We start from the raw sequence: 26,786 nt of genomic DNA, 5'->3' as shown, positions 1-26,786 counted from the left end.
GCGTTTGATTTAATGATGGTAGTTTTTTTCAACGCTTACCAAGTGCCAAGCCCTGTACTAACTACTGAGATCGATAAAAAGACCATCAGATTTAATAATGGTAGCAATAATTGTCATATTTTTTAGTGTTTTCTATGTGCCAGGCACTGTTCGAACCCTGGGGTAAATAGATGATTTGGGTTGGACACGATCCGTGTCTCATGTGGCATTCACAGTCTTAATCCCCATTTTACAGATGTGGGAACTGAGGCACAGAGAAGTTAAGGGACTTGCCCAACGTCACAAAGCAGACAAGTGGCTAACCCTGGGGTGATAATAATAATAATAATGGCATTTATTAAGCGCTTACTATGTGCAAAGCACTGTTCTAAGCGCAGGGGAGGTTGCAAGGTGATCAGGTTGTCCTTCGGGGGGCTCACAGTCTTAATCCCCGTTTTACAGATGAGGTCACTGAGGCCCAGAGAAGTGAAGTGACTTGCCCAAAGTCACACAGCTGACAATCGGCGGAGCTGGGATTTGAACCCATGACCTCTGACTCCAAAGCCCATGCTCTTTCCACTGAGCCAAGCTGCTTCTATAAGTTGATAGATGATAGTAGGTAGATCGATGATTAGGTTGGACAGGATCCCTGTCTCACGTGGCATTCACAGTCTTAATCCCCATTTTACAGATGAGGGAACTGAGGCACAGGGAAGTGAAGGGACTTGCCCAAGGTCACAAAGCCGACAAGTGGCAGAACCAGGATTAGAACCCAGGTGTCGCCCATGGGGTTCACAGTCTAAGTGGGAAGGAGAGCAGGTATTGAATCACCATTTTTCAGAGGAGGAAACTGAGGCACAGGGTTAAAGTGACTTATCTAAGGGTCATACCACAGGCAGGTGGTGAAGGTGGGTTTAGAACCCCGATCCTCTGATTCCCTGGCCATGTTGCTTTTCCTCTTCTTCCAGTCTTTGCCCTACTTGTTGGTTTTGGTTTTTTTTTACCCCAAACTGCTAAGTGAAGGATTTCTCTCGCTTTCTCACAAAATCCCAAGCTTGGTTTAAAGCTTCCTAGATTCTTAAAGCCAGATTTGTAGCAAAAACATGGCCTATAATTTATTTTCAAAGCCAACTGTAGGGAAAATCAGGACAGAAAACTCCCGATTACACGGGTACAGATCTTCCCAGTCGAGGGCCTGGGACCTTAGATAAGTCACTTTACCCCTGTGCCTCAGTTTCCTCATCTGAAAAAGGGTGATTCAATACCTGCTGTCCTTCCCACTTAGACTGTGATCTCCATAGGTGACACGTGGGTTCTAATCCTGGTTCTGCCACTTGTCGGCTTTGTGACCTTGGGCAAGTCCCTTCACTTCCCTGTGCCTCAGTTTGCTCATCTGTAAAATGGGGATTAAGACTGTGAATGCCACGTGAGACAGGGATCGCGTCCACCCTAATCATCTATCTACCTACTATCATCTATCATCTAACTACTTATAGAAGCAGCGTGGCTCAGTGGAAAGAGCACGGGCTTTGGAGTCAGAGGTCATGGGTTCAAACCCCAGCTCCGTCAGCTGTGTGACTTATTTATCTGGGGCGTCTAATGTGTCCACCGCTTGGGTGGTGGGACTGAGCTGAAAGGACTTCAGCGTGTGCCCGCATTTTGGCAGCTAAGATGGCCAGTTCATCCACTCAGGCTCGGCCTTGTAGTGACATTTTGGATGAGGCGCACGCGCGGAGTAGCCTCCGGTCATTGCTGTGAGAGCCGTGCGACACAAGCACTTCTTTTCTCGGCCCGAGAGGCTAATAATGATAAAAACCGTGGTACGTGTTAAGCACTTACCGTGTGTCAAACGCTATACTGTTCACTGGGGTAGATAAAATCCAGTCAGGTCAGGCATAATCCCCTACCACTTGCGGCTCCCAATCTATCCCTGGACAGATGTGGGGGCCACCCGGGAGCCTTGGGAATCTCCACGCTTCGGGGCGAGATCCACGTGGCTCAGGCCGGACAATCCTCAGCTCCGACACAGTGCCGAGCTGTGCCTGATTATTCATGGAAAGAGCCCGGGCTTTGGAGTCAGAGGTTATGGGTTCAAATCCCGGCTCCACCAATTGTCAGCTGTGTGACTTTGGGCAAGTCACCTCTCTGGGCCTCAGTTACCGCATCTGTAAAATGGGGATTAAGACTGTGAGCCCCCCACATGGGACAACCTGATCACCTTGTAACCTCTCCAGCACTTTGAGTACAGTGCTTTGCACATCGTAAGCGCTTCATCATTATTATTACCATTATTTATTGAGCGTTACTGTGTGCAGAACACTGTACTGAGCGCTTGGGAGGTACGGTTCAGCAACAAATAGTGGCAATCCCTGACCGCAACGGGCTCACAGTCTAGAAGATTCGTCGTAGATCTTCTAGTTGTACGGCCTCGATTTTGCGACGTCATAATTGAGTTGACTGGCTTCGTTTCTTTGTTTAGCCGATGACATTCCAGAACTGCTTAGCTCTTCCAGCCTGTTTTCCATGCTGCTTCCCCTTATAATAGCCTACATCGGACCAGTCGCTGCAGCTATTCCTAAGGTATGTAAATCCACGTTTAGTGTTTGAATTTATGATTTAAAAGTTCTGTTCAATATCTAAGGCATTCTTTTCCCTCGGTGAAAGATTTCAGGGGAATAGCGAATAGTGGCTAATCAGATGTTTCAACTAATCAGTCAGCAAGCTAGCCTTGTTTTCTTTTTATTTCTAAGTAAGAATCATTTTGGTGAACGACGAGAGAATAACAGGTGCCAAGAGAGAACTTCCCCTTTACCTGCAACACCGAGACGTTTAGTTTAAAGATGCCAGTGACGATAGAAAACAGAAATCTCGATGGGGTTATTTAAGCACTTGGATATATTTCTGAGGGAAGTTTAAGGATCCCCTTATGTAGAGATCTTAAAAATGGTATATGATTGTACCCTGCCCCAGCTAAAGAGCGGTCTCCAACAGGGGAGCCATTCCTTGGCTAATTCCCATCCTTGGGGATAAGATTAATAATTCTGCTCTCCAGTGGGCACTCTTGTTCATATGTCAATCTATCATTTATTCATCTCTAGACTGTAAGGTTCCTGTGGGCAGGGATCATGTTTACCAACTCTATATAATACTTTCCCCCATTAGACCGGAATCCCTGACAACAAGGATTATAGTAATAGCATTTATTAAGCACTTACTATGTGCAAAGCACTGTTCTAAGTGCTGGGGAGGTTACAAGGTGATCAGGTTGTCCCACGGGGGGCTCAGGGTCTTAATCCACATTTTACAGATGAGGGAACTGAGGCCTGGAGAAGTTGTGACTTGCCCAAAGTCACACAGCTGACAATTGGCAGAGTCAGGATTTGAACCCATAACCACCAAAGCCCGTGCTCTTTCCACTGAGCCATGCTGCTTCTCAATCAGCGTGAGATGTTGAGCTTATAATAGCAATAACAACAATAATAATATCTGATTATATCTTTTATCGTGGTTCAGTCACTTACTGGAGTGCTCTGGGCACATTAGGTGCTCGGGAATCATCTTGGTGATGGCAATGATGATCCCTTCAAGCTACTACAGAGAATTTGGAGTTGTCTTCAGATTTTTGAATCAGAACATCCTGACTGTCCTTAAATAGATTACCCACTAAACCAAAAATAGTTTTCTGTTCCACTCCTGTTCCTTTTTCTCTAGAAACGTCTCCATCAGTCCGAAACCTGGAAAAGCCTCCCCTACCCACCCAAATCTAGACAGTCAGTACTCTCCAAATTGCCTCACATTTTTGTCTGATTTGGGTGGGGCGATTCCTTGAGTAATTAAGTCTAGCTATTGCGGGAGCTGGAGACGGGAGTGGAGAAGGAAGAAGAAAGGAAGAGGGTACTTTTGAGACTGCATCTCTTACCTCTAGTGCCCTCTTCTACCTGTGTATATAGAAGACAGTCAGCCAATTGTTGTCACCCTCCTCCCCCATCTCCTCTTCCAAACTCCTGCACGTACCACTATCACTAATTAAAATTATGGCATGTGGTTCCAAAAAAGATAATCTTAATCCCTCCTTCAAAACTGGGGTGAGGGTGAGGAGAAATTACGCAGCAGAAGGTGATTTGCAAGTGAATGCGATACTTATCTCTTCTCCCCTGTCTTCCTTTCTCCTAGTTCCAGCGCCAGCCACTTTTTCACACTGTCATTCATTCAGTCACTCATATTTATTGAGCACTTACTGTGTGCAGAGCACTGCAGTAAGCACTTGGAAAGAACGATTTGACAACAGAGACAATCCCTGTCAACAGCGGGCTCAGTCTAGAAGGGGGGAGGCAGACGACAAAACAAAATAAAAGTAGGCCGGCATCAATACTTCTCTTTCTCACCCCAGCCCATTCCCTCAGAGTCCCAGTGTTTGCTCAGCATCGTAACGATGGTTCAGCTCTCCCCTCTGCTATCCCTTTCCTGGCCTCCTTGATGTAAGGCCCCTGTCTTGGCGTTTCAGGGCGAGGGTAGATGCCTCTATTTATTTATTTATTTATTTTATTTGTACATATCTATTCTATTTATTTTATTTTGTTAGTATGTTTGGTTTTGTTCTCTGTCTCCCCCTTTTAGACTGTGAGCCCACTGTTGGGTAGGGACTGTCTCTATATGTTGCCAATTTGTACTTCCCAAGCACTTAGTACAGTGCTCTGCACATAATAAGTGCTCAATAAATACGATTGATGATGATGATGATGCCTTGAAGGCGCCTGGCCTCAAAGGCACTTGAGGTGTTTGAGGACTTGGGGAGTTGAGCAAACAGGGCTTTGTATGACAGAGTTTGGAGAAGCTGTTGATCAACTAGTGACGCAAACGCCTCCTTACACAACTACAAATAATTGAAGCCTCCTGAACCTGAGTCCCCAAAGAACCATTAGAAATTTGCTTGTAATTGATCATTTGAGTTGTGTTTACACAGAATATTCAGGGGAAACATTTAGTAACTTGGAAAACTAGATTAATGTGCCCAGTTACGCGCAGGGAACATCTCAACGTGGAAGCTTGGGATTTATCGAAGTGATCCGTGCCCTGGGAAGAGTATCATTCTAAACAGAGCTTGAAACGTAGGGCAGTATCCGCCTCTCAAAACTATTAACGTCCACTTGTACGCCGTAGGCAAACTAAGGAGGGAAGGTTTGTTGAGAAAATTGAGTGGCAGAGACTTCATCATCAATCATCAATCGTATTTATTGAGCGCTTACTATGTGCAGAGCACTGTACTAAGCGCTAAGACTTGAATGGTGAATGCTTGTCTTTACTTCTGCATGGTGTTTTTATCCTGTGTTCTTTCATACCGCAGGTGGCCGTAGAAGTCTTTGGCCTTGTCCAGCTGCTGCTTCCCTCGGTTGCTATTTTGAACCAGAAGTATGCCCCTCCCGCCTTCAATCCCAATCAGTCAACAGATAGCACCACAGGAAACCAACCTGATCAAGGCCTCTCGGCTTGCACTACCTCGAATCATTATGCCGTCATAGAGAGTGAGCACCCCTATAAACCTGCCGGAGTAATCCACTACAAGGTAGGTCCTGCATCTGGGCACAGTTTTAAAGGCGGGTTGTATTCATACTCTCAAAAAAAAAATCTTAGGTACATTTATTAGCCTGTGTAAATTTACTTCCTGGGGGGTTTCTTCCGAAAAATGCAGAGATCTCGATCGGTGTGGCTCTTTCAGTCAGAATCAGGCTAAATAAATAAGAAGTACAGGTAGAATAATAATAATAATTGAAATAATAATGGTATTTGTTGGGCGCTTACTATGTGCTGAGCAGTGTTCTAAGCTCTGGGTAGATCCAAGGGAATCAGGTTGTCCCACGTGGGGCTCAGAGCCTTTATCCCCATTTTACAGATGAGGGAACTGAGGCCCAGAGAAGTTAAGTGAATTGCCTAAGGTCACACAGCACACAGTTGGCGGAGCTGGGATTAGAACCCATGACCTCTGACTCCCAAGCCCGGGCTCTTTCCACTGAGCCACGTAGAAGCGGGGCGGCGGTTACATGGTGGGCGATGGGGATTGGGAAAAGAGGGATGATGAGAGGGGAGATTCCAAAAGAAGTTATTCTTCTCTTGTGTCCATAATAGTAATAATAATGATGATAATAATTGTGGTATTTAAGTGTTTACTATGTGCTGAGCAGCGTACTAAGCACTGGGGTAACTATGAGATCATCAGGTCCCATCTGGGGTTCACAGTGTAGGTAGGGGGGAGCACAGGTAGTGAACCCCCATTTTGCAGATGAAGGGAACTGAGGCCCAGAGAGATTAAGTGACTTGCCCAAGGTCACATAATTCATTCAGTCATATTGATTGAACGCTTACTGTGTGCAGAGCACTGTACCTTGGTATATAATAAGCGCTTAGCAAGTACCATAATTATTATTGTTACTATGAATGAAGATTTGGAACGTTTGTGCCCCATGACTGTGTGGTAGTCACCCCCGGCTCTGGCCACTACCAGCCCAAGTTGTTCGTGGGTTCCAGGGTAGCTCCATATTGTTTCTGCGTTCTTGAGTTGGGTGACATTCAGGTAAGCGCTTAGTACAGGCCTCTGCACACAGTAAGCGCTCAAGAAATATGATCGATTGAATGAGTGAATAATAATAATAATAAAAATTGTGGTATTTGCTAAGTACTTACTACTTGCCAGGCACCGTCCAAGGCGCTAGGGAGGTTACAAGCAGATCTGGTTGGCCATAGTCCCTGTCCCACGTGGGGCTCACAGTCTCCATCCCCATTTTACGGATGAGGGAACCGAGGCCAGGACAAGTGAATTGACTTGCCCAAGGTCACACAGCAGACAGGTGGCGGGGCCGGGATTAGAATCCATGACGTTCTGACCCCCAGGCCCGTGCTGGTGGGTTGTGTGGAATCATTTCTGGAAATTTTTGTTCCCGTTTGGTCCTGGGAAGGTTGGGGGAGGCTCCCGCATCCGTACGGAAGCGGAGAGCGTGGCCAGGCGGGAGCACAGGCGGCCGTTGCCTGTAATGAGCACAGTAGAATAATAGTGGGGATGTGGGCAAGGGCTCAGTATGTCCCAGGCATTGTGCTAAGCTCTGTGGTACATACAAAATCATCAGGTCACGCACAGTTCCTGTTCTTATGGTTGAAAGGGGAGGGAGAACTGGAATTAGAGCAGCAGCATGGCTCAGTGGAAAAAGCCCGGGCTTTGGATTCAGAGGCCATAGGTTCAAATCCCGCTGCGTCAATTGTCAGCTGTGATTTTGGGCAAGTCACTTCACTTCTCTGTGCCTCAGTTCCCTCATCTGTAAAATGGGGATGAAGACTGTGAGCCCCCCCCCCCCCCACCCCCGTGGGACAACCTGATCACCTTGTAACCTCCCCAGCGCTTAGAACAGTGCTTTGCACATAGTAAGCTCTTAACAAGTGCCATCATTATTACCAAGCTCTTGGAAAGTACCCAAGTGCTTAGTACAGTGCCCTGCACACAGTAAGCACTCAATGAATACGATTGAATGAATGAATGAATGTATGAAAGTACAATTCAGTAACAAAGAGAGTCAATCCCTGCCCAGACCTGGTTTACAGAATAGGTAAGGGTGGATCTGGGGTTAGAATCCATGGCCTCTGACTCCAAAGCCTATCCTCTTTCGACTAGGGCATGCTGCCTCTCTAACCCTAGATGAAGCTGGAGTTTCACCCATTTGTGTGCATACACACGCACGCACGCACACACACGAGAAACATTCAGGTAAGATGCCCAAAATCAGGCACCTAGCTGAAGTGGAACCCAATAATCAATCAATTGGTAATAATCATTGAGGGCATTCTCTATGCCTAACACTGTACTAAGCACTTGGCCGAGTACAGAAGCGTTCAGAGGCCTGATCCCTGCCTTCAGTAACCAAAGCGTGCATACAGATGGATGAACATTCAGGGCTATGAGGCAACCTCCTAGACCGTGAGCCCGCTGTTGGGTAGGGACCATCTGTATGTGTTGCCAACTTGTACTTCCCAAGCGCTTAGTACAGTGCTCTGCACACAATAAGCGCTCAATAAATACGATTGAATGAATGCATGAACCAGAGAGTTGCAACTGAGACCAAAGCCCGAGAGGAATAGCAATATAGAGAGAAAAACAAAAAATGGGAAGGAATTGGCGAGAAATGCATCATGTCCGTAACCCAGGTAAAACCGGATTCGTCTGTTGGTTCACATAGATTGCAACATCATGTAAACATGTGATGATTGATGATTATGGTACTTGTTAAGTGCTTATTGTGTGCCAAGCACTGTTCTAAACACTGGGGTAGATACAAGTCAGTCTGGTTGAACACAGTCCCTGTCCCCGCATGGGGCTCACAGTCTTCATCCCCGTTTTACAGATGAGGGAGCTGAGGCCCAGAGAAGTGAAGTGACTTGCCCAAGGTCTCACAGCAAACATGTGGCGGAGCTGGGATTAGAACCCAGGTCCTTCTGATTCCCAGGCCTGTGCCCTATCCACTAAGCCACGCTGTGTCCCAGTGTGATTTATAATGAGAATCAGCATGGCCTAGTGGAAAGATGTTTGCTTTTGACGTCTGTTTACTTGTTTTGGCTTTACTTGTTTTGTCTTGCTGTTTGTCTCCCACCTTTCTATACTGTGAGCCTGTTGATGGGTAGGGATTGTCTCTATTGTTGGATTGTACTTTCCAAGCGCTTAGTACAGTGCTCTGCACATAGGAAGCGCTCAATAAATCCGATTGAATGAATTAAAGCTTCTTTAATTCAGAAACTTCAGAAAACATTGTAGACGTAACATGGAAAAGTGACGGAGGCTCTATCAGAAGCTATGGATGAGCCTCAAGCCTGATGTAGTAATAATGATAATAGTAATTTTGGTATTTATTAAGCACTTTCCATGGGCCAAGCTCTGTGTTATATTTAGAAGACAACTTGTCCACTCACCCTGGGGAGGACGATGAGGGGAAAGAAGAGAAGGAGAAGTGGAGCAAAAGAAGGGAAGAAAAGCAGGAAGGCAACTAGTTATCCTGAGCCCCTGGTTCCCGTAAAACCATTAGGAAAATGCAGAATGTGAAATAGGCCTTGGAAAGACCACAATCCTAGGAGTCCCAGGATCTGCCAGGTTCCAGGTTCCCAGGTTCTAATCCCAGCTGCACTACTCGTCTGCTATGTGATCTTGGGCAAATCACTTCACTTCCTCTATACCTCAGATTCCCCATCTGTAAAATGGGGATTGAAATCCTTTTCCCTCCTATATAGACTGTGATCCCTCTGTGGGACACAGGGACAACCCCCAGTCTGATTAAATTGTGTCACCTTCAGCACTTAGTACAGTGCCTGACGTAGAGTAAGCACTTAGCAAGGGTTATTATTATTATTATTATTATTATTATCATTATTATTATTATTATTACTACTACTACTATTCCAAGTGTTTGGTGCAGTGTTCTGCACACCGTAGACTAGAAGCTCCTGGAGGGCAGTGAATATACCTACCTATTCTATTGGACTCTCTCCAGATCAATAATAATAATAATGCTTGTTTATTAATCAGTTGCCCGTGCGAAGTTGCTGTGTAAAAATATGCATGGAGCCCATTAAAAGGGGTGGTCTCCTTGTTAGTAGAGTTATTATCAGGGGAAGCATTTTAGGCAAAGTGTCAATATTGAACCCTAGAAAGTACATTTAGTACCCTAATAATTTTAGGAAACATCTTCACATTTGGAACGAATCTTTATGATGTTGGAATCGAATATAGGAAAGGCGATGGGTGGGCATGCAACCAAAATATAATAATAATAATTGTGGTATTTGTCAAGTGCTTAGTATGTACCAGGCATTACACGAGAGAAGCAGCGTGGCTCAGTGGAAAGAGCCCGGGCTTTGGAGTCAGAGATCAGGGGTTCAAATCCCGGCTCTGCCAATTGTCAGCTGTGTGACTTTGGACAAGTCACTTAACTTCTCTTGGCCTCAGTTACCTCATCTGTAAAATGGGGATGAAGACTGTGAGCCCCCTGTGGGACAACCTGATCATCTTGTAACCTCCCCAGAGCTTAGAACAGTGCTTTGCACATAGTAAGCACTTAATAAATGCCATTATTATTATTATTGTTATTATTCACTCATTCATTCAATCGTATTTATTGAGCGCTTACTGTGTGCAGAGCACTGTACTAAGCGCTTGGGAAGTACAAGTTGGCAACATATAGAGACGGCCCCTACCCAACAGCGGGCTCACAGTCTAGAAGGGGGAGACAGACAAGAAAACAAAACATATTAACAAAATAAAATAAATAGAATAAATATGTACAAATAAAATAAATAAATAAATAGAGCGCTTACTGTGTGCAGAGCACTGTACTAAGCTCTTGGGAAGTACAAGTTGGCAACATATAGAGACGGTCCCTACCCAACAGCGGGCTCACAGTCTAGAAGGGGGAGACAGACAAGAAAACAAAACATATTAACAAAATAAAATAAATAGAATAAATATGTACAAATAAAATAAGTAAATAAATAGAGTGCTTGCTGTGTGCAGAGCACTATACCAAGCGCTTGGGAAGTACAAGTTGGCAACATCTAGAGAGGGTCCCTACCCAACAACGGGCTCACAGTCTAGAAGGGGGAGACAGACAACAAAACAAAACATATTACCAAAATAAAATAAATAGAATAAATATGTACAAGTAAAATAAATAAGTAAATAGAGTAATAAATATGTACAAATATATATACATATATATATAATAATAATATTATTATTATTACTTATTACTAAGCACTAGGTGGGGGGTTGAACAAGGTCCCTGTCCCACATGGGGCTCACATTCTAAAAGCCCATTTTACAGATGAGGTAAATTAGGCCCAGAGAAGTGCAGTGACTTCCCCAAAGTCACATATCAGACCAGGGCAGAGCCGCGTCCATCTGAGTCCCAGGCCCGTGCTTTATCCACTAGGCCATGATAAGATGCATGCCCTACATATGTACAGGGGGTCACCGTGGCTCAGTGGAAAGAGCCCGGGCTTTGGAGTCAGAGGTCATGGGTTCGAATTGCGACTCCGCCACCTGTCTGCTGTGTGACCTTGGGCAAGTCACTTCACTTCTCTGAGCCTCAGTTATCTCATCTGTAATATGGGGATTAAGACTGTGAGCCCCACGTGGGACAACTTGATCACCTTGTATCCCCACCCCCAGCGCTTAGAACAGTGCTCTGCACATAGTAAGCGCTTAACAAATGCCATCATTATTATTATTATTATTATTATTATTATTATTATTATTATTATTATTACATAAGAATGGAAGTAGCTGGGATGTGTTGAGATATTATGGATTAGACTATCCAGGGTTTGCTGTTTAAGGCAAATGATGAATAATTCCTTATTTAAAGCCAGGCATGCAAGGTAAGAGGTGGAGTGTTTCTGGCCCAGGCCTAGCCTAGTCAGAGACTTAGAGACAACAGGTGAGGGAGAACATTCATTCATTCATTCATTCATTCATTCATTAAATCGTATTTATTGAGCACTTACTGTGTGCAGAGCACTGTTCTAAGCGCTTGGGAAGTACAGGTTGGCAACATGTAGAGACGGTCCCTACCCAACAGTGGGCTCACAGTCTAGAAGAGGGAGACGGACAACAAAACACATTAACAAAATAAAATAAATAGAATAAATATGTACAAATAAAATAAATAAATAAATAGAGTAATAAATACATACAAACATATATACATAATGTGTTACCCTGGTATACCTAGCTCAGAGAAGGTCATGGGTTCTAATCCCTGCTCTGCCACTTGTCTCCTGTTTGACCACCATGGCTCAGTGGAAAGAGCCCGGGCTTGGGGGTCAGAGGTCATGGGTTCAAATCCCGGCTCCACCGCCTGTCTGCTGTGTGACTTTGGGCAAGTCACTTCACTTCTCTGTGCCTCACTTACCTCATCTGTAAAACGAGGATTAAGACTGTGAGCCCCACGTGGGACAACCTGATCACCTTGTATCCTCCCCAGTGCTTAGAACAGTGCTGTGCACATAGTAAGCGCTTAACAAATACCAAAATTATTATGATTATTATTATTATTATTCTCTGTGCTCAGTTACCTCATCTGTAAAATGGGGGGTTGAGACCGTGAGCTCCACGTGGGACAAGGGGCTGTGTCCAACCCAGTCTGCTTGGCTCAGTGGAAAGAGCATGGGCTTTGGAGTCAGCGGTCATGGGTTCAAATCCCAGCTCTGCCAATTGTCAGCTGTGTGACTTTGGGCAAGTCACTTGACTTCTCTGTGCCTGAGTTGCCTCCTCTGTAAAATGGGGATTAAGACTGGAGCCCCCCGTGGGAGAACCTGATCACCTTGTATCTTCCCCAGCGCTTAGAACAGTGCTTTGCACATAGTAAGCGCTTAATAAATGCCACCATTATCATTATTATCCCTCCCAGCGCTCAGTACAGCGCATGGAACATAGTAAGCACTTAGCAAATGCCATAATTATTATTATTAATACGGGTAAAGGCCTTGAACCTTTAGATTGAACCTCGAGGGTGTGCCACGGTGAAAGAAGTGGGTTCAGGCGGGGGATAACGAACAGAACTGTGGATTGGCAGCCCAGGATAGGGGAATGGAAACCCGAGGGGGAGCATGATTTCATCAGAAAGCGAGTATTCCCGGCATGGAATTTCTGAGCCGTGGCCATTGATGGAGCTGCTTTAGAGGAAGGAAAAGCGGATGGGACTCAGGCGTACTCAGTCGGACGTGAATCGCAGCAAAACAGAAATCTTATTGAACAGCTTGTCGTCTTCATTTCGGGGCTGCCTTCAGGTGACGTTCCCAGAGTGTGTCAGATGGATGACCATCGAGTTTGACCCTCAGTGTGGCACTGCCCAAGCGGAAGATGTTCTGCGGCTGCTGATTCCCGTGAGAACCGTGCAGGGCTCCGGATTCGGACCAAAGTTGATATCCGTTCATGAAAACCTTAATTCGTGGATAGAACTGAAGAAATTTTCCGGATCTTCCGGCTGGCCGACTATGGTCTTGGTGTTACCAGGTGATTTTGTTGTCGTTAACTTGGTGGAATTCTGTGGGAAGGGGCCACTTCGGGTAGTGAAGCGTCCCATCGTCCCCATAGTGAAACATGTAAACTTAGCTCTAGACTGTAATCTTGTTGTGGGCAGAGAATGTGTCTGTTTATTGTTATATTGTAGTCTCCCAAGTGCTTAGTGGAGTGCTTTGCACACAGTAAGTGCTCAATAAATACGATCAAATGAGTGCATGAATTTCAAAGCAATGAACAGGAAAGATTGAATGGACATCAGCTTGAACATCTCAAAACAGTGCTCAAGCGCTTAGTACAGTGCTCTGCACACAGTAAGCACTCAATAAATATGATTGATGATGAAGTATACCTCACCACTTTTGCCCTTTCTTAGTAATAGTAATAATAATAATAATGACATTTATTAAGTGCTTACTATGTGCAAAGCACTGTTCTAAGCGCTGGGGAGGATATAAGGTGATCAGGTTGTCCCATGTGGGGCTCACAGTCTTAATCCCCGCTTTGCAGATGAGGTAATTGAGGTCCAGAGAAGTGAAGTGACTTTCATTCATTCATTCAATCGTATTCATTGAGTGCTTACTGTGTGCAGAGCACTGTACTAAGCCCTTGGGAAGTACAAGTTGCCTGAAGTCACTTGCCTTGCCTGAAGTCACACAGCTGACAATTGGAGGAGCCGGGATCATCATCATCATCATCAATCGTATTTATTGAGCGCTTACTGTGTGCAGAGCACTGTACTAAGTGCTTGGGAAGTACAAATTGGCAACATATAGAGACAGTCCCTACCCAACAGTGGGCTCACAGTCTAAAAGGGGGAGACAGAGAACAAAACCAAACATACTAACAAAATAAAATAAATAGAATAGATATGTACAAGTAAAATAAATAAATAAATAAATAGGGTAATAAATATGTACAAACATATATACATATAAACAGGGATTTGAACCCATGACCTCCGACACCAAAGCCCGTGCTCTTTCCACTGAGCGAAGGCTGTAAAACAAGTTTTCATTACATAGTTTGGATATACCATGAATTCGGGAGTGTTCTCACAACAATAGGTGTTTTTTATTGAATATGTTGTTTTGATTGAATTGCCTACTCTGTGCTGAGCCCTGTACGAAGCTCTTGGAAGAATACAAGAGAGTTGGTAGATATGATCCCTGCTCTCAAGGAGCTTATTGTCTAATGGGGGAGACAGATGTTAAAATAAATACAGGTGAGGGAAGCAGTTGAGTGTAAGGGTATGTATATAGAAGTGCTGTGATAGCAATGGAAGTGTGTTCCATTAATTTTTTTGGCTATATCCTCACCCATCTCCCGCTGACTCTTCCTGTCCAAACCTCTCAAACAGATGGTGTGCACACAGCATCTGCACTTTATCTCCTCAAAAATTCGGTTTCCGCACATTTCACTACTCTCTCCAAGGCCACCAATGGCCTTCTCCTTGTCGAATCTAATGAACTCTACTTGGCCCCTATTCTCCTTGACCTCTCAGCTGCATCTGATGCTGCGGACCACACCGTTCTTCGGGAAGAGCTATTTAACCTGCTTTTCTGACACAGTCCTCTTCTGATTTTCCTCCTGCTTCTCTGGCTGATTTTTCTATTCTCTTTCACTGGCTCTGCCTCTCATTCCTAACTCTGAGTGTCCCTCAAGGATCAGTTCAGGGTCCCTTTCTAGTTTCAGCCTAGGAACAGCGAAGCCTAGCACTTAGAACATGCTTGGCACATAATAAGTGATTTATAAATGCCATCATTATTATTAAATCACAGGCCTCAGAGTCAGAGCACCTGACCTCTAATTCTGGCCTTACCACTTGTCTACTGTGTGACCTTGGGCAAATCACATCACTTCTGTGCCTCAGTTTTTTCAACTGCGAAACAGGGACTCCTTCCCTGTTCTCCCTCCTACTAAGACTGTAACCTAATTGTGATCCTCACCCAAATCAAAAGAGATATTTTATTATGTATCAGTTCACATAATTGTAGTTCCCTGATGTCTGATTTTCCCTTACTTAATAATAATAATAATGATGGCGCTTACTATGTGCAAAGCACTGTTCTAAACGCTGGGGAGGTTACAAGGTGATCAGGTTGTCCCACGGGGGGCTCACAATCTTGGTCCCCATTTTACAGGTGAGGGAACTGAGGCACAGAGAAGTCAAGTGACTTGCCCAAAGTCACACAGCTGATAATTGGCGGAGTCGGGATTTGAACCCATGACCTCTGACTCCAAAGCCCGGGCTGTTTTCCACTGAGCCACAGAAATCGTCTCTTCCTTCTCCAGTCCATACTTCAGTCTATCGCCTGGATCGTTTATGTGAAAAACCATTAGGTTCATATTCATTCATTCATTCATTCAGTTATATTTATTGAGCGCTTACTGTGTGCAGAGCACTGTGGAAAGTACAATTCGGCAACAAATAGAGACAATCCCTGAGCCATCGGCCTTTATACCATTCACGTTACTATTGATGGCATTGAAATAGGTATATTGCTTTTATTCAACTTAGCAGGAGCTGCTCTAAGAACAGTGGAATTTAACTGAAAATGGTAGCGTAGACAAAAGCCTCCAAGTTTTGTCCAGGTTTTTTATTTTTTTAAAGTTAAATTTAAAAACCCTCCATTGCTCTGTTCTAGTTTTCCCTCACAATTATCAGGAGTGTTTACCACCTTACCTCCTTCCCCTCCCCACAGCACCTGTATATATGTATATATGTTTGTACATATTTCATCATCATCATCAATCGTATTTATTGAGTGCTTACTATGTGCAGAGCACTGTACTAGGCGCTTGGGAAGTACAAGTTGGCAACATACAGAGACAGTCCCTACCCAACACTGGGCTCACAGTCTAAAAGGGGGAGACGGAGAAAAAAACCAAACATGCTAACAAAATAAAATAAATAGAATAGATATGTACAAGTAAGATAAATAAATAAATAAATAGAGTAATAAATATGTACAAACATATATACATATATACAGGTGCTGTGGGGAAGGGAAGGAGGTAAGATAGGGGGATGAGGGAGAGGAAGGAAGGGGCTCAGTCTGGGATATTTATTACTCTATTACTCTATTATTTATTTATTAATTATTTATTACTTATTTATTATTATTATATTATATGATATGTAGTAATATCTAATTATGTGTGCTATATAATATATAATTATATATAATATAATGTTATATATTTATTATTATATTATTTATTATTGCTTATTTATTATTTATTTATTATTATTTATCTTTATTACTCTATTTTGCTTGTACATATTTATTCTATTTATTTTATTTTGTTGATATGTTTTGTTTCATTGTCTGTCTCCCCCTTCTAGACTGTGAGCCCACTGTTGGGTAGGGACCGTCTCTAGATGTTGCCAACTTGTACTTCCCCAAGCGCTTAGTACAGTGCTCTGCACACAGTAAGCGCTCAGTAAATACCATTGATTGATTGATTGATTGAATAAATACAATTGAATGAATGAATGAATCCCGGCCCAACAACGGGCTCACAGTCTAGAAGGAGGGAAACAAGAAAGAACAAAATAAGTAAACCGGCATCAATTGCGTCAATATAAATAAATAGAATTATAGATATCCCCACTCCTCGAGAGCCTTTATGCCGTCACCTCCACATCAAGTAGAAACTTCTTGCCATCAGATTGAAGGCACCCGATCAGCTTTCTCCCATCTACCTTTCTCCCATCTCACTGAAATCCGTTCCTCTAATGCCCGCCTGCTCTCTGTACTGTGATCTCATCTGTCCGGTCACTGCCACGTTACCCAATCATCATCATCATCAGTCGTATTTATTGAGCGCTTACTATGTGCAGAGCACTGTACTAAGCGCTTGGGCAGTACAATGCCCTTCCTCAGGTCTGGATTATATCTGACTGTCCGACACGCTCGCCAAACCCTCATTCATTCATTCAATCGTACTTATCGAGCGCTTACTGTGTGCAGAGCACTGGACTAAGCGCTTGGGAAGTACAAGTTGGCAACATATAGAGACGGTCCCTACCCAACAGTGGGCTCCCCCTCCTAAAGTCACATCTCCTCCAAAAGGCCTCTCCTGACTAAATCCTTATTTCTCCCATCTGCCTCCCCTTCTGTGTCGACTAGGCACTTGGCCAGATGGTAGCAATAGTAGTAGTAGTTAAGCGCTTACTTTGTGCTAGGCACTGTACTAAGCGCTGGAGTGGACACAAGCAAATTGGGGTCCCTGTCCCACAGTCTTAATCCCCATTTTGCAGATGAGGTAACTGAGGCCCCAAGAAGTGAAATGACTTGCCCAAGGTCACATTTTCAAGCACTTTGATACCTTACGTAAATACCCTTATACCCTACTATTTCCCCTAGGCACAGTTCATTTTAATATCTGTCTCCCGCATTAGACTGTCCATTCCTTGTGGCTAGGGAACATTTCTGCCAACTCTTTTGTCTTGTACTCTCCCAAGCCCTTAGGACAGCGCTCTGCACATAGTGCGCCATTAATAATTGATTAATTGATCATCATTAATTGATTGATGAATTAAAAGGAAATTGAAGAATTAACAGTTGTATTTTTACAATTCAGTTGTCACTACTTCTTCCTAGGAAATGAGGCCCTCTTTTCATTGGAGACGGCATCTGACTATGTGAAAGACGAGAAGGCTTCCTTTTATGGTTTTAAGTGCTTCGCAATTGGATATGAATTTAGTCCTGGAGCCGATGAGGTGAGAGTGAATATTTATTTGGTAGTCACATTAAATTATTATCATTATTAATAATATTTAATATTTATTTATTTATTTTACTTGTGCATATCTATTCTATTTATTTTATTTTGTTAGTATGTTTGGTTTTTGTTCTCTGTCTCCCCCTTTTAATCAATCAATCAATCAATCAATCAATCGTATTTATTGAGCGCTTACTATGTGCAGAGCACTGTACTAAGCGCTTGGGAAGTACAAATTGGCATCACATAGAGACAGTCCCTACCCGATAGTGGGCTCACAGTCTAAAAGGGGGAGACAGAGAACAGAACCAAACATACCAACAAAATAAAATAAGTAGGATAGAAATGTACAAGTAAAATAAATAAATAAATAAATAAACAGAGTAATAAATATGTACAACCATATATACATATATACAGGTGCTGTGGGGACTGTCTCTATATGTTGCCAATTTGTACTTCCCAAGCGCTTAGTACAGTGCTCTGCACATAGTAAGCGCTCAATAAATACGATTGATGATGATGATGATGATTAAATTAGTCTGTTTTTCCTAAGGCGACGTTTAACTTGTTTTAATTTGTGAAGTGTATTCTGGCACTAGTAGTAGTTAATTAGTAGTAGTAGTAGTAGTCCCCCTTTTAGACTGTGAGCCCACTGTTGGGTAGGGACTGTCTCTGTATGTTGCCAATTTGTACTTCCCAAGCGCTTAGTACAGTGATCTGCACACAGTAAGCGCTCAATAAATACGATTGATGATGATAGTAGTTAATTAATTAATCAATGTTAATGTATTAATCAATGTTAGCATTGATTAAGTACTTTTTGTGTGCAGGGCACTGTTCTGAGCACTAGTGGTAGTAGTTGTTATGATAGCATTGATTAAGTACTTTGTGTGTGCAGAGCATTGTTCTAAGCACTAGTAGTAGTAGTTGTTATGATAGCATTGATTGACTCAGTGGAAAGAGCCCGGGCTTTGGAGTCAGAGGTCATGGGTTCAAATCCTGGCCCTCCACTTGTCAGCTGTGTGACTTTGGTCAAGTCACTTGACTTCTCTGGGCCTCAGTTTCCTCATCTGGAAAACGGGGATGAAGACTGCGAGCCCCCCGTGGGACAACCTGATCACCTTGTAACCTCCCCAGCGCTTTGCACATAGTAAGCACTTAATAAATGCCAGTATTATTATTATTAATTATTACTTTCTGTGTGCAGAGCACTGTTCTAAGCAATGGGAAAGAGTACGGAGGTGCGAATTAGGCCCGGACCCTTGAGGGGCTCGCAGTCTATGAATAAAAGTAGTGGAGAGGACTGCAGGTGGGATACTTCTTGGGCCATGAAACAATAAAATGTTGAAACAGCATAAAGTACAGGGACAGATACACAATACACAGAATAAAAACCAAAGTCAGTAGGGAGATGTGGCTAGAGGAGGAGAATCTCGCGCTCTTCACAGTTCAGAGTCCGTGACATACCCGTAGCCACAAAAACGGCTACTATAGCCACTCTCTACCCGAGGTTACATCATCATCATCATCAATCGTATTTATTGAGCGCTTACTGTGTGCAGAGCACTGTACTAAGCGCTTGGGAAGTACAAATTGGCCACATATAGAGACAGTCCCTACCCAACAGTGGGCTCACAGTCTAAAAGATGAAGTCTTTTACATGAAGTCTTGTGCTGCAGTTGCTGTTCTCTTTGCTGCAGCAGGCCAGAGGCAGTCACTTCAAGTTTGATCAGCTACAGTGCGGAAGGCGAAAGCATACAGGGCAGTGGCCCTAAAATTTCCAGATGCTTCATTTGGTTATGGTGGTGAAGAGGAGCTGAAAAGGCAGAACAGCAGGGGTTTTTTTGTTTTGTTTTTTTTAATGGCATTTATTAAGCGCTTACTATGTGCAAAGCACCGTTCTAAGCTCTGGGGAGGTTACAAGGTGATCAGGTTGTCCCACGGGGGGCTCACAGTCTTCATCCCCATTTTCCAGATGAGGTCACTGAAGCACAGAGAAGTGAAGTGACTTGCCCAAAGTCACCCAGCTGACAGTTGGCGGAGCCGGAATTTGAACCCATGACCTCTGACTCCAAAGCCCGGGCTCTTTCCGCTGAGCCACGCTGCTTCACCTGACCCAGTAGTCACTAAGCGTGACGGGGGGGGTAGTAGTTTTTCCATCAGCCACGATTTTGTGGGGGTGAGAGGGGGCACGCAGAGAAGCGAGGCCACGATTGCCGGATCATCATCATCATCATCATCAATCGTATTTATTGAGCGCTTACTATGTGCAGAGCACTGTACTAAGCGCTTGGGAAGTACAAATTGGCAACATCTAGAGACAGTCCCTACCCAACAGTGGGCTCACAGTCTAAAAATGTTTGTTTTTTAGACTGATGTTTGGTGATGTTTGGTTCTGCCGCAGGGGCGAAAGGCGGACAGATAATCTTTGGACCCATAGCACCATTGGCTTATGAAAACTTTTGTGTTGAAATGTTGCAAATGGGAATAATTTTTCCAATAGGAACAGTGATATACACGGAGACTAGTTTCCTGAACTGAGACCGAATACCCGATTTTTACCCAAATTATCCATAATTATGTTTGGAAATCAATTCTAGAAGATAAATATAGCTGCATTGGTGTATTTATATTGTAAATATGCTTAAACATAGAATAATAATTATGGTACCTGTTAAGCACTTATGACGTGCCAAGCACTGTTCTAAGCACTTGGGTAGATACAAGTGGCTCAGTGGAAAGACCACGGGCTTGGGAGTCAGAGGTCATGGGTTCTAATCCTCCCTCTGCCTCTTGTCAGCTGTGTGACTTTGGGCAAGTCACTCAGTTGCCTCATCTGTAAAATGGGGATTAAGACTGTCAACCCCATGTGGGACAACCTGATTACCTCATCCACCCCAGCGCTTAGAACAGTGCTTGGCACATAGTAAGCGCTTAACGAATACCAACATTAGTATTATTATTTGTACATATTTATTCTATTTATTTTATTTTGTTAATATGTTTTGTTTTGTTCTCTGTCTCCCCCTTCTAGACTGTGAGCCCACTGTTGGGTAGGGACCGTCTCTATATGTTGCCAACTTGTACTTCCCAAGCGCTTAGTACAGTGCTCTGCACGCAGTAAGTGCTCAATAAATACGATTGAATGAATGAATGAATCAGGTTCGACTCAGTCCCCATCCCACATGGGGCTCCACAGTCTCAATCCCCATTTTACAGGTGAGGGAACTGAGGCCCAGAGAAGTGAATTGGCTTGCTCAAGGTCACACAGCAGACTTGTGGCGGAGCCGGGATTAGAACCCAGCTCCTTCTGACTCTTGGGCCCATGCTGTAGCCACTAGGCCACGAGGAGAGTACAGTGGACGTGAAAGACAATCCCTACCCTAAGGAGCGTCGAAGTTCACGTGCCGTTCCTGTAAAAATCCAAGCTCTAATTCATATTTAATTCTGGGCAATCTTCTAAAATATTTTTCAGTAATGCTGTGGATTTAAAATGTAATGTAAGTGACTCTATTAAGAACCGGCAAAATTTTCATTGTTAGTAGTAAGTGGTGTGGAATCCTTAGAATGTAAGCCCCGTGTGGGACAAGGAACCTGATTAGCTTGTAACAACCCCAGAACTTAGAGAGTGCATGGCACATAATAAGCACTTAACAAACCACTGTTATTTACTGCATTATTTACTGAATGCTTACTGTGTGCAGTAATTTTCCCCTTTTAGACTGTGAGCCCACTGTTGGGTAGGGACTGTCTCTATATGTTGCCAACTTGTACTTCCCAAGCGCTTAGTACAGTGCTGTGCACACAGTAAGCGCTCAATAAATATGATTGATGATGATGCAGAGCACCGTACTAAGCGCTAGGAGAAAATACAAAGATGGAAGTTAGACATTGTCCCTGTCCCCAGTTACCATCTCCTCTTTGTAATTTCTAGGCACTTTCAGTGGTCTTTGTCAATCACTGGTATTTATTGAGCACTTCCTGTGTGCAGAGCACTGTACTGAGCGCCTGGGAGAGTACAGTACAACAGAATTGGCAGACATATTACCTCCCCTCGAGGTGTTCACAGTCTACTCTGTAGACACACCCGTTGTTACGCTTTCCTTTCACACCTTATAACTCCTGCGACCCATTCAATCTTGAAACCTCAAATACCATTACTTTGGGCAAGTCGTTTAACTTCTCTGTGCCTCAGTTCCCTCATCTGTAAAATAATAATAATAATAATAATGTTGGCATTTGTTAAGCGCTTACTATGTGCAAAGCACTGTTCTGAGCGCTGGGGGGGATACGAAGTGATGGGGATTAAGACTGTGAGCCCCCTGTGGAACAACCTGATCACCTTGTAACCTCCCCAGCGCTTAGAACAGTGCTTTGCACATAGTAAGTGCTTAACAAATACCATCATTATTATTATTATTATTATTATTACTCTCAGCTGGTTGTAAGCTTTCCTCCATAATCCTGTTTGACTGAGGTAGAAATATGGATCGGATTTTAAGCAGACTATGAAAAAACGAATCAACCCAAACGACAAGTCCAGGCATGTCGAAGTTAACCGTTTCTTTGCCTTTTTTAGGGGATCATTCAGCTGGAAAAAGAGTTGGCCAATTTAGGTGGCGTTTGTGCAGCAGCTTTGATGAAAAAGGATTTGGCCCTTCCAATTGGTGAGTCATTTTCAAGGCCTAACCAGTTTTTGTTTGCTGACTGTGTTGCCTGGAGCAGGCCCAAGGATTTCCAAAATTCTCCCGTTATATAATAATAATAATGGCATTTCTTAAGCGCTTACTAGGTGCAAAGCACTGTTCTAGTTACTTAAGTAACTAGTGGAGATATGCCACCTTCAGCACACAAGAATCCGACTGTTCTAGATTTCTGAACGAGCAAAGCAGCTCTCATGACTGAATGAAAATTACTGTCGTTTTAAACGATATGAGGACATAGTAACCATGTTTATGAACGGATGATCAATTCCTAAGAAAAGAGTCAACGATCAGAGTGAACGTGTAAATATTTACATTCTCCTAAACTATTTTGTGACTATTGATTAATTATTGTGGATAATTACAGCTAATTGAGTTAAATTGGGCTTGCTCTTTCTCAGCTGGAGACAATTAATCACTGGTTTTAGGGGGAAACCACAGTGATATATTGTTTTGTGTTTAATCACAATCTTGAGGTTTTAAATTGCTGTCTTTGAAATATCTGGCCCTGACCTTTAGCTGCTAGATTAGGCAAATCCACTTCAGTTTTTCTTCAAAATTGAAAACATTGGCAATGGATTTTACTTGAGTTGCATTGTGCATTTACATTATTTAATTTGAATAACAGGTAATGAATTAGAGGAAGATCTTGAAATTCTCGAAGAGGCCGCATTGCAGGTGAAGTAGGATATCTACTATTCTATGATAGTTTTCTCACAGTAATTTTCAAATGCTTTCATTGCAATTTGAGAAGAAGTGCTGAAATACCTATTTTTTTTACTAGGTTGTAATCTTTTTTCTTACCTCTCCCTGTATATTTGTTCTTGTTTTTTTTTTTTTATTCCCTCCTTCGGGTGTGAGTGCATTTTGTCATTTGCTTGTTTAATCTCATGGCTCTGCATTAAAAACAGTTTATTAGTGTTCTGTATTGTACTTTCAAAGTATACTTTATTTCTCCAGTAAGATTTGTTAGGTGTTCTTCTCAGATGCAATTTGTAAAACATCCCTTTTAAGAATTTCCAGCTCTTTCTATATGCTCTTGTGGATTAATTTTTTTAATGGTATTTATTAAGCACTTACTATGTGCAAAGCACTGTTCTAAGCGCTGAGGAGGATACAAGGTGATCAGGTTGTCCCACATGGGGCTCACAGACTTAATCCCCATTTTACAGATGAGGTAATTGAGGCACAGAGAAGTGAAGTGACTTGCCCAAAGTCACGATATTATTAATTTGTTTAATAAGGCCGAATGGATTCCATTCCTGCTTATGTCTTTTTTTTTCTTCTTCATTTTCCTATTTCTCTCTCTTGTAACTTTCCTTCTCCTTTTTGTGCTGAGCTTCTGCTTCCTTTGAAGAAGTGGTACTGACTCTCCCCATTTTCGGCCACTCTCCTTTTCCCTCACCTTTTCATAATAGTGATAATTTCAGTAATGGTGGTGTTTATTAGGGGCTTACTCTGTGCCAAGCACCGTTCTAAGGGCTGAGGTGGGCATGAGCTTAATCAGGTCCGACACAATCTCTGTCCCTTATTGAGTTCATGGTCAGAGGCTGGAGATCAGGTACTGGATCCCCATTTTACAGATGAAGAAACTGAGACCCAGAAAAGTTCAATGATTTGCCCAAAGTCACACAAGAGGCAGGTTGCAGAATTGGGATTAGAACCCAGATCGTCTTCCAAGGGACTATTGGCCTGGAAGCCCGGGACTTGAAATCCTTCCGTGAATATGTATTCCACCCACATGGACCTTGAGACAGTATGGTCAAAATTCAGGGCGTTGTGTCCAGCCTGGCTGCAGATATTCTTGGCATTTGCCGAGAGAAACCACCTAGATTAGAGAAGCAGCGTGGCTCAGTGGAAAGAGCCCAGGCTTGAGAGTCAGAGGTCGTGGGTTCTAATCCCGGCTCCGCCGCTTGTCAGCTGGGTGACTTTGGGCAAGTCACTTCACTTCTCTGTGCCTCAGTGACCTCATCTGTAAAATGGGTATCGAGACCATGAGCCCTATGTGGGACAGGGAAATCCAACCTGATTTGTTTGTATCTGCCCCAGCGCTCAATACAGTCCCTGGCACGTAGTAAGTGAGCCTCACATGGGACAACCTGATTACCCTGTATTCCTCCCCAGTGCTTAGAACAGTGCTTCGCACATAATAAGCACTTAACAAATGCCATTATTATTATTATTATTATTATTATTATTATCATTATTAGATTGGTTAGGCAGAGATAAACCTGAGCCCATGTAGCTGCATAGAGGCTGTGCATTAGAGAAGCAGCGTGGCTCAGTGGAAAAGAGCCCGGGCTTTGGAGTCAGAGGTCATGGGTTCAAACCCCGGCTCCACCAATTGTCAGCTGTGTGACTTTGGGCAAGTCACTTCACTTCTCTGGGCCTCAGTTACCTTATCTGGAAAATGGGGATTAAGACTGTGAGCCCCACGTGGGACACCTGATCACCTTGTAACCTCCCTAGCGCTTAGAACAGTGCTTTGCATATAGTAAGCGCTTAATAAATGCCATCATTATTATTATTATTATTATCAACAACAGAAATTCCCCAGAGTGAAAAGGCATTGTACTGCCGATGATCTGTAAAATGGGGGTGAAATACCTGTTCTCCCTCTCACTGTGAGCCCCTTATGAGACAGGGACCGTGTCTGACCTGACTGTCTTGTACCTACCCAGGCACTTAGTACAGTGTGTGGCACAAACTAACAAATTCCACAATTATGATTATTTATGATTATTAGTAGTAGTAATAGTATTGTGTGCAGAACACTGTGCTAAGTAGGGAAACAGGGTGACCTAGTGGGTAGGGCATGGGTTCTACTCCTGGTTCTGCCACATGCCTGCTGTGTGACCTTGGGCAAGTCACTTTACTTCTCTGTGCCTCAGTTACAATGACCTCCTGCTTGCCAAATCCACGGCTCATACTCTATCCTAATCCTCCTCAACCTCTCGGCTGCCTTCAACACTGTGGACCACCCCCTTCTCCTCAACACGCTATCCAACCTTGGCTTCACAGACTCCGTCCTCTCCTGGTTCTCCTCTTATTTCTCCGGTCGTTCATTCTCAGTCTCTTTTGCAGGCTCCTCCTCCCCCTCCCATCCCCTTACTATAGGGGTTCCTCGAGGTTCAGTTCTTTGTCCCCTTCTGTTCTCGATCTACACTCAGTCCCTTGGTGACCTCATTCGCTCCCACGGCTTCAACTATCATCTCTACGCTGATGACACCCAGATCTCCATCTCTGCCCCTGCTCTCTCTCCCTCCCTCCAGGCTTACATCTCCTCCTGCCTTCAGGACATCTCCATCTGGATGTCTACCCGCCACCTAAAACTCAACATGTCCAATACTGAACTCCTTGTCTTCCCTCCCAAACCCTGCCCTCTCCCTGACTTTCCCATCACTGTTGACGACACTACCATCCTTCCCGTCTCACAAGCCTGCAACCTTGGTGTCATCCTCGACTCCTCTGTCTCGTTCACCCCTCACATCCAAGCCGTCACCAAAACCTGCCAGTCTCAGCTCCGCAACATTGCCAAGATCCGCCCTTTCCTCTCCATCCAAACCGCTCCCCTGCTCGTTCAAGCTCTCATCCTGTCCCGTCTGGATTACTGTATCAGCCTCCTCTCCGATCTCCCATCCTCCTGTCTCTCCCCACTTCAGTCCATACTTCACGCCGCTGCCCGGATTGTCTTTGTCCAGAAACGCTCTGGGCATGTTACTCCCCTCCTCAAAAATCTCCAGTGGCTACCAATCAATCTGTGCATCAGGCAGAAACTCCTCACCCTGGGCTTCAAGGCTGTCCATCCATCCCCTCGCCCCCTCCTACCTCACCTCCCTTCTCTCCTTCTCCAGCCCAGCCCACACCCTCCGCTCCTCAGCTGCTAATCTCCTCACCGGGCCTCGTTCTCGCCTGTCCCACCATCGGCCCACGTCATCCCCCGGGCCTGGAATGCCCTCCCTCTGCCCATCCACCAAGCTCGCTCTCTTCCTCCCTTCAAGGCCCTACTGAGAGCTCACCTTCTCCAGGAGGCCTTCCCAGACTGAGCCCCCTCCTTCCTCTCCCCCTCCTCCTGCTCTCCATCCACCCCACCTTATCTCCTTCCCTTCCCCACAGCACCTTTATATATGTATATATGTTTGTACGTATTTATTACTCTATTTATTTATTTTACTTGTTCATGTTTATTCTACTTATTTTATTTTGTTAATATGTTTTGTTTGGTTGTCTGTCTCCCCCTTCTAGACTGTGAGCCCACTGTTGGGTAGGGACCGTCTCTATATGTTGCCGACTTGTACTTCCCAAGCGCTTAGTACAGTGCT

At 44.0% G+C, this 26,786-nt stretch overlaps 1 protein-coding gene across 1 annotated transcript in view; it reads left to right on the top strand.

Moving 5' to 3' along the window:
- The window catches only part of MYCBP2 (MYC binding protein 2), a 404,370-nt gene that overhangs the window by 244,204 nt on the left and 133,380 nt on the right, over positions 1-26,786 (top strand). Inside the window, exons 39-44 of the mRNA XM_038763035.1 lie at positions 2,459-2,559; positions 5,324-5,542; positions 12,796-13,021; positions 17,638-17,756; positions 22,341-22,428; positions 23,093-23,142. Of these exons, the coding sequence (XP_038618963.1) occupies positions 2,459-2,559; positions 5,324-5,542; positions 12,796-13,021; positions 17,638-17,756; positions 22,341-22,428; positions 23,093-23,142 (803 nt within the window). The remainder of the gene's footprint in view (positions 1-2,458; positions 2,560-5,323; positions 5,543-12,795; positions 13,022-17,637; positions 17,757-22,340; positions 22,429-23,092; positions 23,143-26,786) is intronic.

The sequence above is a fragment of the Tachyglossus aculeatus genome, chromosome 2, assembly GCF_015852505.1.
Source record: "Tachyglossus aculeatus isolate mTacAcu1 chromosome 2, mTacAcu1.pri, whole genome shotgun sequence".
In the NCBI taxonomy this organism is placed as follows: Eukaryota; Metazoa; Chordata; class Mammalia; order Monotremata; family Tachyglossidae; genus Tachyglossus; species Tachyglossus aculeatus.
Note: the sequence above shows the minus strand (reverse complement) of the source record. Positions and strands in the feature narration are given on the sequence as shown.